Here is a 12,671-nt window from a genome sequence, read left to right as displayed (position 1 = left end):
TGTTTTAATTCAATGTACAACAATGGCAACACTTTTAAACACAGAAAATTTTGGTGCCATTTACATAAGCATACCCGAAGACAATAAATACAAATTAATTACAAGTTTATACTTATAGAATTTTCTTTTTTAATAAATCTAACCAATAAACACTGTAAACTTCATCTTTCTCCCACATGTATGTAGAAAGGTAAATAAATAAATAATGGAGGTAATTCATTGGATATGAAATACTTGTGTTTTACATTTTACCGGTTACACGATACTAGTTGATTTTCTGTTACGTTTTTAATTATTAAAAGCCATTTTAATATATAAAAGTCAGCAAATTTTAAAAACACAATAGATTGACATCATAAAAAAATCCAGAAAAAGAATATTCAGAGCCCTGTAATAAAATTTGCATGATGGTGGCGCTATCGAAAATTTAAGAGATAAAAAGTCAAAAACACTAAAAAACACTAAGCATTATGTAGTTACAAACCACATTATCTATGACAAATTTGTGTTTGATTCTGTTAAATACTGAGAAAAATCATGAATGAGATTAATCTCTCTTATGAAAAATACACATAAAATATTATATTTATAGTAAAAAAAATATAGGTTAAATCTAAATTATAAATAATAAAAAAATTAATAACAAATAAACAGAGATAAGATATAAAATATCAACTATATATCGGTGAAAAATCCTTAAATCAACCACAATCGTGTGACGATATCAACAACAAATTAGTATTTGTTTTCATAAATAGAGAAAATTCTTCTTGGTAAATAAATCGCACCCTACTTTGATTCCACTTTCCCCAAACCCTTAGAACCTGATTCTTCTTATCAGAACAACACAGTCAAATCTCTACCGTTACTTTCAACAAAACTATAATCCAACCGTTGATCTATATTCTCTCTTCTTCCTTCATCATCACAACACAGATGATGTAAGTAATGGGGAAAGCAATTAGTTTTTCTCTTACTGTGACGTGTTCTCAGAAACCATTTTTCCTCTCACTCCAAGCAAACCAGAATTGAACTAACAATACTCAGGTTTTTAAATTTATTTTATCATCTTCATTTTTTTTTGTAAGCTTTATTGCGTCTAATTTTCTTTGTTTTTATTTTTCCTGTCTCATTTTTATATGAAATTCTTTTCAGGAACTTTTTTCATGAACGACCAAATCATGATGCATCACCCTCATCAGATCTTTCAGAATAACCAAAACTACGCGGTTTGGCCGCATCCCCGGCCGCTGTACCCGCCAGAAAACACTGCCGTGTTACCTCCACCGCCGGCGTTCACACCCCATCCGGGTCGGGTCAATTGGAATAAAAGAAGAGACTTTCCCCGAACCGGGTCGGTCCCGGGTCACACCTTCAAACCAGGTAACCCGAACGAGTCAAAACCACTAACGGCAAACCGCTCCGCCCCAAAGGGTCGCCGGATTCACCACCCGAAGCGAACGTTCGGCCGCGGTGGGGGCGGAGGAAACCGACTCACGCCGCCGTTAGCGCCGCTCAACACGACGTCGTTCATAATCCGGGCGAAGAATTCCGGCGGCATCGCGCCGCTGATTTCGCCGGCAGGATCGCTGTCGCCGGCGAAGTTCCACGAGAGGGCGGAGGAGGAGCAGTGGGGCTTCAACGGATACGGCTCTATGAAGGGCCTGATCCGGCTCCGGCCCGGAAAAGTCGACTCCGGCGAAAGCTCCGGCGCTGGGAGGTTCGAGATGGTGAACGCTAATTCCGGCGAGGAACAGAACTTGGACAAAAGGGTTGATGAACAGGACTCGCATCTTGCTCACCTCGAAGAAGAGAATTTGACGCTGAAAGAGAAACTTTTGTTCATGGAAAAGCAATTGGGTGACTTGAGGAGGAGGGTTCAGTTCTTGGAGACCGACGGAACCACCAGCCACGGCCACCGTGAGGGTGGCGCGGAGAATTTTTTACCGGAGATGTTTTCTCAGTCAAAAAAAAGTTGATGGTGATACCAACAACAACGTTTAGTTATTTGCTTAGATAACAAGTTTTTTCCTTTTTTCCTTTTTGGTATATAAATAAAAGCATGTGAAATATATAATGTAGAAGTAGGTTGATTTGGTTTCAGTTTTAGTTAATTTGAATTATGTTTTATAACCTAACTCTTGAATGTACAAACTTTGGTGTTTACTTAGGATTCACATGAATAAGAAATTGACTATGTAGTTTACTTTAGCCTGAAAGAGCTCTTTCGTGCACTGTCGTCAAATATTTGTCAAACAATAGTCCGACAGATCCATTTCCTAGTAGGACATGATGCTTTTGATGATTATTGGGACATGAAGGAGCTTGTTTTGGAAGAGGGTGCGGTTTTTTTGCCAAAAGGGTGATGCTTGATTCTTGTTATTTGATATTTTCAAACATGGAAAACCAATTGTCTGCACACACACGACAACAGGGGAAGATCAATAGTGGTAGGAAGTCTACCATGTGGATTTTGTTGTGGTGCTTTCCATGGTTGATATATGGGATTCATTTGATTATTTGGTTATATGGAGACTTTGATTTTGTTTATATTTATTATATATATATTTTTTTTTTATCATGTCACATACTATAAATTTATCTCTTTTTTTTTTTCTTTTAAGTGTATATAAGGTGATAATGCACTTTTTTGGTGCCCATACATGGTTATTCTATTTTGAAATAGTTTCCTCTCAGCATGCAGCATGGGATAGTCTGAATTATTTGTGATGTTTGCGTGCAGTACATGTAGATCACCCAATGATCAATCAAGTACTTTTTCTTTCGAATTTTAAGTATTATTACTAAACAAATTTATGATGAATTTCACCCGACCAAAAAGTACAAAAAGTATGTTGTGGAAACTGTTCGAGATAAGATATTTATGTCATATTTTAATTAATTCAAAAGATAGAAGACTAAATCTTAATAAATTTTAATGAGAAAATTTTCCATATAATTTTTTATTCAAAATTTGCAATGTGTTATTTTTATAGAAAAATTTTAAAGTTTGTGAAAGTATTTTGATTATTGAGAAAATTATAAATTTTACTTAAACAAATTATTGTTTCAAATTCTTGGTGTCTTTTCCTCTTTGAAATTCATGTTTTTTAATATTCTTATTTTGATTTGAGTTTGTTGGAATATTGTTAACTTGTCTTGAACATTATTACTTTAATTGAGATCGGAACATAGTTAGCTCAATATCATTTGTTTTTACTAATATTATCAAATATTTCTTTTAAATTAAATTCTATTGTAATTATATTTTAAATCAAATATTTTTTTACAAATATTATCAAATATTTATGGTTTTATAAATAAACTATACTAAACTTGAATAACTAGTAAGACATGACAAACAAACAATCTTTAGGTCATCCTAAGATAACTTCCAACTGTATCCCTACATCAATGCATACACTACTATAATTCACCATAATTCTCCTTGATTTAGTATCAACAAATCTCAATTAGATCTCATGTACCAATCATTTCTTAAGCAATCATTCATAGAAATCCCAAAGCCTCTAAAATTGATCATCTAACAACTACTCATGTTTTGATCCACTCGCTCAGCGAAACCATCTTCTTGTTAGGCGAAAAGCGCACAGATGTCCACTCGTCTAGCGACCAGATGGCTCGCTCAACAAGTGTATCATTAGGACTCCAGGATGGAAAATCTTTCTTGAATTCGCTCAACGAGGGTGTTCTCGACCAATGATTACAAAGTTAGTAAACTCTCTGACTTTAGATTTGTTGAGCGAGCAGGTACTTGACCAACGACTCTTAAGTCAGTGAGCCCTTGACTTTAGATTGGATTAGCGACTCCCAATTCATTGAACCTTTGGCTTTGGATTCGTTGAGCGAGCTATCCCTCGACCAACGAGTCTACAAAATTATGCTGAACATGATTATGCATAATTATGCCTTCCCAATCAAGTCTAAACAACTCATGAACCTTCATAGATGCCAAAACATACCAAATACAATTTCACAACATTTATCAACTCAATTTATCACATTTGTAGTACTAGTCATACAACATTTTAGAATCTAATCATACAACCCAAATTATGTAAATTTGAGGATTTAACCTCAAATTCAATAGGTAAAACTCATCACACAACCCAATCATGCTAGCAAATCACAGTACAATAATTCAATAAGTAAGTCAAACATGTATATAACTTTAGAACAATGTAATTAGTTTCCCTTACCTGTTATCCAGCTTATACGACCCTATAAATGACAAACACCTCTAACTTACAAGATGCTCTATCTACACATAGAAATATCACAAGAACGATCAGGACATATTGTGATGATCACTGATTAGCAGAGACTCATACTAATGATTTAAACGACACATGCAACCAAAAGAAAGATTGCATGTAAGGGAAAAATAAATTGGATTGAGAAAAGGGGTAGAAAATTAACTTACACAAATGGAGAAATTAATCAGTCCAAATTGAAGAGTTCGCCGCGAAGATCACTCCTCGGTCTCGATTCTTCAATCAGATGACTAGAGAGGAAAATCTCTTAGAGAAAAGTCAGAGAATTCTATAAAAGTGATTTCTAGAGAGAATGTGTTTTAAAATAATGAAAATCTTATATAACAATTATATTTATACTTAAACATTTTAATATTAAAATAATTGAGTCTCACTATTTTTAGACAACTATCATTTCTAAAATGCCATTTTTTATATATTTTTTTTTCCGGTTAATACTCACAAATATTATTTTCAATCCAATAGATTTTGTTCTCAATTAATATTATTCTTGATCAATATAACTGTACTAACTTTTAGTTAATGCTAATTAGGACTTTTTATTAGTGACATTGAGAATACTTTTAGATTTATGAAAGTTATAATTTTTTTAGTTCATGTTTTTGAGAATGTTTTTTTCAATTGATATTATTGAAATTATTTATCCAGGCTAGAATTATTTTCTATTTAGTTTCTTAGGATTTTTTTTAAAGATTATCTAGTGTCAAAGAAAATTATCCATTCAATAGACAAAATTTTTTATCATTCAATTCACCCTCTCCTCATGAACTCATATTTCTAACATTGAGGGATTTTAATGTTTGCATGATTATGATTATGTTGAAAGACACCTCAGTGGATTAATTGCAAGGATTGAGTAAATCATTTTAAGAGTTGAAGTGGTAAAAGTGAGATGAAACATAAATATTTTATAGTTAAAAATCTTATAAATAGAAAAATGTAACTATATAAACTTTATTTAACAAAAAGTATTATATAGTCAAACATTTTTTGTTTTCACTCTAAGATAATGAGTTGATTATTCATCCTTTTCAAAATCAGAGTTATGCCATAGTGAAGATATAGCACATAGTAGAAGACACTCCCGATACAAATATTTTTAGAGTAAGTATCTCGTTGCTCCTTTACTTTGGGTTGTTTGCATGGGAATGATGTGTTTGCATGTAAGGTTTGATGGAGAGTGATGAATCTTTGCTAGTCAAGGATCGTAGTGATATCTTTGATTAATGTTGTTAATAATTATGGAGATATTAAAAATATTTTTATCTTAATAACTCACTATTTACAACAAAGTCCTAATGATGTTACTTTATAAAGAAAATGCAGGGTAGTCCAATATTTCATGTAGTTGATCATTTTGTGACGGTCATTACTTCTCCATTTCACCTGTTTCTTATAATTTGTTTTAACTATTTTTGTTTAAGAGTTAGGAGTACTTAAGTGTATATATAGGTGTCAAACTATTGGATAATCACTCTCTTCAGATCTCGTTCTTTCTTCTGTAGCAGTGAACTTGGTTAAGTTATTTTTTAGCTATTTAAAATATATAAATGAAGACATAAAATGAAAAAAAAGGGAGAAAAACTTACAAATAATTTTACAATTGTATTATTGTAATAACTTATCATCATGGTGTTTAATTATTTTTCTAATTTAGTTTCAAAATTATTTTGAAAGTGTTTTATCCCATTAAAGTTGGTTTAAGAACGAGTTTGAGATAAAATGTTGAAAATAATTTCCTTGTTGGTAGGTTAATGTAAAATGCTAGTTCCTTTAATTAACAAAATGTTTAAAAGAGAAAGTGAAAATATTTGTCATTATTATCCAACGTGAATAAAGAGGTCATTATAGAGTCGTATATTAACACGGGAGTCGACAAAAAATTTAATTTTCTTGATCCGATCTACTTTTGTTCTAATTCAATCTATTTAAAATCTATTTTATTAAAAATTCAATTCATTTTAATGGATCTGGATTTCAATCTAGTCTATATTTTATATATTTTATGAATTGGATATTCATTCTCTAAATCAAGATTTTCAAATATAGATAATCAAAAAAATCCAATTCAAATTTTCAATTTAAATTTTTAGTTGGATTAGGCTAAAGGTTGAGATGGACTAGGCTAAATTCAGATTTGAACAGACCTTGCTCGATGACCTGTACGGACCAAGCGAGCCTAAAGACACAAACGGGCTAAGCGGGCTTGACAACCCAGACAAACTGAGTTGTGTCAGAGGACACAAGTTTTAGAAAAATCAATTTAATTTTTTTATATAAAAAATGGATTATGGATCTTGAACTTGATCCAAATATTTGGACTGGATTTAAATCTTGATCCAAATATTTGGATCTGGATTTAAAAAAAATTCAAACTAGTTTTGTTAAAAAAAATGAATTTTAATCAAAAATATGATATAATTATTTGGATCTAAAATGAATGTGGATTGGATCATTAAAAATCTAATCCATGATCACCCTAATATTAACAAAGCAAACTGAAATAACAAATTTTACGTACACTTATTAGTCTCTTTTAAACTCATCCAGAAGAGATTAAACTCATAATCTTAGACGAGAATGATTGCTATATTACAATGTTCTTCCTCGGTGGTAAAGGTTACAAGTTTGTTTGATTAAACCATTATGTTGATTAGACAAAGGTTACAAGTTTATTTCCTCATTAGTAAGAATATATGAAAATCATTCTTTTGGAATTGTTTTTTTCATCTCCATTGTAATTGATATTAATTGTCTTGTAAAGGAGGCCAAAAAAAAGTCACAATCGAATCATGAAACTTAAGCAGTTATACTCTTAAGTAAGAAGTGTTTCGTCCTGACTATTAATTATAATTTTTGGTCTAGTAATAAATTTTCGATCCAACAATTCATAATAGAACCAAAATGACTAGTGACAGCTTAAGTTATAATTTTAAGTCTAGTGATAAACACTCTATCTAACATCTCCGTAATTTTCTTCCTGAATCCTATTATTTTATTTAATTTCACTTTTGTCCTTGGGATTATTACAAATTTGTCTCTAAGAAGGAGACACGGTGAGGGTTTTGTGCGTGAAAAATTGTCTATTACGAAATTTGTTGATATAATCTGACACTTTTTGGAATCAGCATTTTGAAAACATATTGAAGAAAGTTTTTTCCGCCACAAAATTTCGGATACCATTTGTAGTTTATGTATTACACGACTGCACCTTCCCTATCCTCCGTTACGCATTCTAGTGGCTTTCTAGATTATCCATTTTGCAAACGGAAAAAATGAAAAAGAACATCACTTTCCAAACTCTCCGGTGATGAAAACAAACTCACGTTTATCACAATTGTCTTCTTTGATAAAAAAAATGGTTCTATGGGTGATGTGTGTACTGAACAGGTGAAAAAGAAGGGGCTAAAATTCTAGGATTAAATTAAAAGAAGTTAAAAGTTCATTTTTGTCAATTCACACATTTGATAGGGTGCACCAAGAAGTTTGATTGAATACAGGAAGCATTTGTCTCATTTTCTTCCTTAACTGGGCTAAGATTGCTGGACTGAGTTTTGTTTCCTCTTTCGGATGAATCATAATTGCTTTCTGCACCACCACAATTACTAACTAAACCCCACAATACTAAGAAAAAATTCAAACACCCTTCATGACTACATCACACACCACACCACCGTTGCTGCTGCTTCCACCAGCGTCACTGCTGCCTTGCTGCTGGAGAGGGAGAAGAAGGAAGGGCGTTGGACAGAAAGAATAAGAGAGAAAATACAGAAAAAAAAATTGTTCTGGAAAGTCTTTTTCGAAATATATTTTTTGTTTTAGAAATTTTTTCAAAATTCTAATAAAATTATTTTGAAAGATATTTTATGAGTTTCAGAAAAGTTATTTTTTTTTCGAAAATCTCATTCTGGAAAATTTATTCCAAACACATTTCACACCTTTCGGAAATCATCTTTTGTAAATTTTATTCTGAAAATTCTGTTCCAAAAATTTTATTCTGAAAATATTGTTATGGGAATTCCAGAAAGCTTCTTTCGTAAAGCTTCCATGGTATGTAATCCGGAAGTCACTTTTTCAAAAGACAAAGTGGTCATTCAAAAACTTGTGGGGTGAACGAAGAAATTGTGGAAGTGGATGAATTAAAAACCCGGATGAAATTGGTTGAAATGTATAAATCATCTTCTGCATTAGGTGAGCTGTAATTGAGTAGATTAAAATATATACTATGTGCCGGTAATTTTGGGTCTTACATATATATATGATACATATATATGATACGTATTTAAATGTGTTAGAGTCATTATTTATTAAGCTAAATAATAAAGTAATCTGACTAAATTAATGTTTTGGCTAAAGGCATCCGTTATGAAAATAAAAACTGTGTAAAGACCATAAAGTGATTTCTAATTTTATGAGGGGCCAAATTAGAAATATTGAATCTTAAAGTAATTAACCTAATTAGGTTATTTAAAGGGTCATGGTTCCCTTCTGAGAGCACACATAGAACGTAAGTTTATATTCTTGTTCCTTTCTCTCAATCCCCATCAAGAGAGAAAACCTATAAGGAAATACAGGTGCCATTTATGTGCTATTTAATTTATAATTATTTTTAATAATTATGCTTGATCATGTTGAGTGGTAATATAATTATAGAATTATAAGAATTATCATTAAACATGAATTTGTTGAATGGTTGTGCTTTGATTTCATATTGGAATTTCATATTGGAATGGTTTTGGGTTCGAACCTTGGTGGAACCAAATTAAACTTTCTTTTTGCCAAAATTTCCTTTGGCATGAAGGTGAAAGAGCAAGGAAGCCCTAGCAGCCAAGGGGGCTAGAAAACCATGAGAGTGAAGGAATCCAGGTTAGGGGAGCTGAACCCGTAACTTTAATTGGTTGTGATATATTGCAGTTGTGTTTGTATAAAAATGCATATTTTTCCTCTGTTAAACTCGTAATTATGGGTTTTTGGAAATTTTTCAGAAACTGCCTGGCGGGCCTTCAAAGTCGCCAGCGTCACACACAGTTTTGCAAAATTTCTGGGTTCCTGAAGAGGAACCGCCTGGCGACATGACTCTGGCCGCCAGGCGACGCAAGCATAAAAACTCAGTTTTTGGGTTTCTAATGAACTGCCTGGCGGTGATGAACACCCGCCAAGCGGCGCGAACCAATTTTGGTTCAATTTTGATGCTCTGGATGTTTTGTAATGATTTTGATAGGGGAAAAATGGTACTCTAACTGTGTGAGAATGATTATATGTCATAGACGTCATGTTAGGGTTGTGAATTTGGGAATTTAGTTTGACTAAATTAAATAGGGTAAATTAACTGAATTTCGGGTGATTGGAAGTTGTATGAAATAAATTGCAAACCTAAACACTTGTGCTATGAGTATGGAGTCTAGAATCGAAGGGAATCAGAGTTGTAGGTGTTGAGGAAATTTCTGGGTTCCTGGAACAGCAGGAACCGCCTAGCGGCACCCATTTGACCGCCAGGCGCCATACTAGTGATGCATGGTGCTTTGATTCACGAAAAACAATGTTTTTCGTATTTCTCACGAAACAGGAACTGCCTGGCGCTCGTATAGTCCCGCCAGGCGCCACCTTCCTCACTTTTGGGCGCTAGGCGCCACCATTTTTCTGGTTTGCGCAGTTTTCGTAAAACTGCATTTCCTAGTTCGTTAACCGTCCGATTTATGTGAAATTTTGACAAGTGGTCCATAACATGTAGTTCTTCACTTTGATTTGGAGGTCAGTAGCTAGGGATATACGTTACTCAATATTGTTGATTTTGGAGTTTTTAGAATACATGAATAAGCTCTTGATAATTTCAAGTAACTTATAATGAAGCATGATTGGGTTATGTGGTAAGTCTCTATCAATTTGAATGTCCCTTTGGGTTAGTCACATGTTGAGAATTGGTTATTGGTGAATGCATGTGTGTCAATATTAATTTGCATTGGTGCATGGGATCATGTGCTTAAATTGTTAGAGTGTTGCTACTTATATTTGTTTGAGCATGCGTCATTCATATATATATGAAATGTGAATGGATTGTTTTTACTTGTTCTGGGTGTTGAAAAACCAGTATTGCACAAGTACTGGTGTAGCACCTGGCGGTGATGTTTGACCGCCAAGCGATAGCTACAAAACCAGTAGATAATTGAAGCATGTGGTGCTTGGCGATAAGGGTTGTCCCGCCAGGCGATACTTGTAGAAACAATAGCATTAGAGGCGCTTGGCACTTGGCGGCACGTGTCCCCCGCCAGACAATCTAGAAGCCTTTTGCGCTTGGCCACTCGTGTGGAGCGCCAAGTGATTTTTGATGAAGCAGACATTGTGTTTTGCTTGCTTTGGATGTGCGTGGTCCACGAGACTTTGGGCGATATCTCAAGGGTTAGATGTTGGAGTATTCCTGGAGTTGTGGCTCAGGATGGAGGGTAATACGGGCATTCTTTGAGTTATGGCTCAAAATAGCGAGTGTTCCCACATGTGTTCTACAAGTGGTGGCTTGTAGGTTGGACAACAACGATGGCTTGAGATTATGAACCAAAGACGTAGAACATGGATTACATGGTGGTGGCCATGGATGATGATACCAAAGGATGGAGTTCCTATAATGTGTGTGTTTTGTTATATAAATTGTTGCATATGTTTATATTCCTTTAGCTCACCCTATCTGCGTGTGTTTGGCGATGATCGTGTACGTGGTACACAGGAGCAAATATTGTTGCAGGTGGTTTTGGTGGAGCTTAAAGCCGGAGTGTGGGCTAGTTGGGAAACTTTGTGGCAACATTTTATCATTTAATGAGTTTTAAGGATTTTATTGTAATCATTTCAATTATAGAACTCGGCTTATAAGGAGATTTTTTTGATAATGTATTGTGTTTATAAAAGTTGGTTTTATCAGTGTAATAAAGTTTTAAATTTCCTGCGTTTTTGGAAAACGATAAATAATAAATGAAGTTTATTTATTATTTCTTTGATTTATTAATTAAATTCGTAATATCCGGACGGAATGTTACAAAGAGCATTCATTACACCTCAATGTCCTTACTCATTCATATGCATGAAGACAATTATATGAGTTTGAAGTTCTCAACAACTACGAAAAGATTTCCAACAACTCTTTCTTTTATGCTCTATATAAAGCTACCTTTCAAGGAGAAGCAATGAACGAATTTAAAGTGTTGAAACACTACTAAAACCTAATCACAAGTCCTTAAAAGCCTTGTAAAAACATTGTTGTGTTCAATAACAACCTATAAAAGAATTAAATCATTGTGTACATCAAAAGAAACTAGATTTTGAACATCAAATGATACATCACGAACATTATAAGAAATTCATGTACACAATTTAACGTTCCCTTCTCGTGTATGTGGCCTATTTTTAATAATTTTTATAATCTTTTGTCATTTTAATACCATATATGGAATGTAAGTATTCATATACTTTAATATGTTCGCTAAAACGTATTATAAAAATATTATCAACGAAAAGAAATTATTTATATTCCATGTTTAAAGCTTTAATATCTTTAAATTGAAAACATTCAAAGATTCCTAACCTAAATAAAAAAATTCCTAAGACTAAATTTATTTGTGTTATTTGAATTATTATTCATCAATTATAATATTTTCATCAAACATGTCAAGACAATATTTCATCTATGAAGTTAGATATAACATATAATTTGGGTAGTTTAAATGTCTAAATTTTAGTACTATCAAATAGGAGTGGCAAAATAGGCTAGTCCAACCCGCTTTGGACCGACTAGTTATTAGCCGGTTGAAAATGGATCAACTCGGGCTAGTCCATCATAACAAAACTGACTATAATTTGAGACTCGACCCACCAAAGGGTGGGCTGACGAGCTTACCCACTATTGTTTTAAGTTTTTATTCTTTTTTAAAACTTTATAATTTTTTTATGTTTACAAAATATATATATATATATATGTATTGTAAATATTTAATAATATATTATATGTATTATAAATATTTCCTAAGCTTTTTAATTGTTTATTAAAAATTAATTAGACAAAAATGTTAAATTACTATATTATAACTAATAATTAAAACTTAATTTGTAAGTAGTTGATAAGGTCCATTTTTACCTCTTTTTGTGTGTTTATTGTCATAAATAAATCAAGTGTTTCCTAACTTTTATCTTGTTATCTTCTCAAGTTTAGTGTGTTTTGTATTATTTTGTGTTTTAGCTATTTTATGCTTGTTTTAATTCTAATCTCTCTTTTAAGTGTGTAAATAAATGAATACGGAGCAATCCTAGTGGATAAAAACAAGCAAGAACCTAAGGGAGCATGTTTTGGAAAACAAAAGTTTGATTTTGAGCCAAATAGTCATGCTAGACACC

At 32.8% G+C, this 12,671-nt stretch overlaps 1 protein-coding gene across 1 annotated transcript; it reads left to right on the top strand.

The window, feature by feature from the left end:
• Positions 1–758: 758 nt before the first annotated feature.
• On the top strand, positions 759–2,211 carry LOC114176613. Its single transcript, XM_028061706.1, has 2 exons — positions 759–1,047; positions 1,156–2,211. The coding sequence occupies exon 2, from the start codon at positions 1,167–1,169 to the stop codon at positions 1,977–1,979; it is 813 nt and encodes a 270-aa protein (XP_027917507.1). The 5' UTR covers positions 759–1,047; positions 1,156–1,166; the 3' UTR covers positions 1,980–2,211.
• The last annotated feature ends 10,460 nt before the right edge of the window (positions 2,212–12,671 follow it).

This window comes from Vigna unguiculata, chromosome 1 (genome assembly GCF_004118075.2).
Source record: "Vigna unguiculata cultivar IT97K-499-35 chromosome 1, ASM411807v1, whole genome shotgun sequence".
Taxonomy (NCBI): domain Eukaryota; kingdom Viridiplantae; phylum Streptophyta; class Magnoliopsida; order Fabales; family Fabaceae; genus Vigna; species Vigna unguiculata.
This window is presented reverse-complemented; position numbering and strand designations above follow the sequence as displayed.

Coding starts and splice junctions, on each gene's coding strand:
- LOC114176613 (XM_028061706.1), top strand. CDS start 1,167: ATGAACGACCAAATCATGATGCATCACCCTCATCAGATCTTTCAGAAT.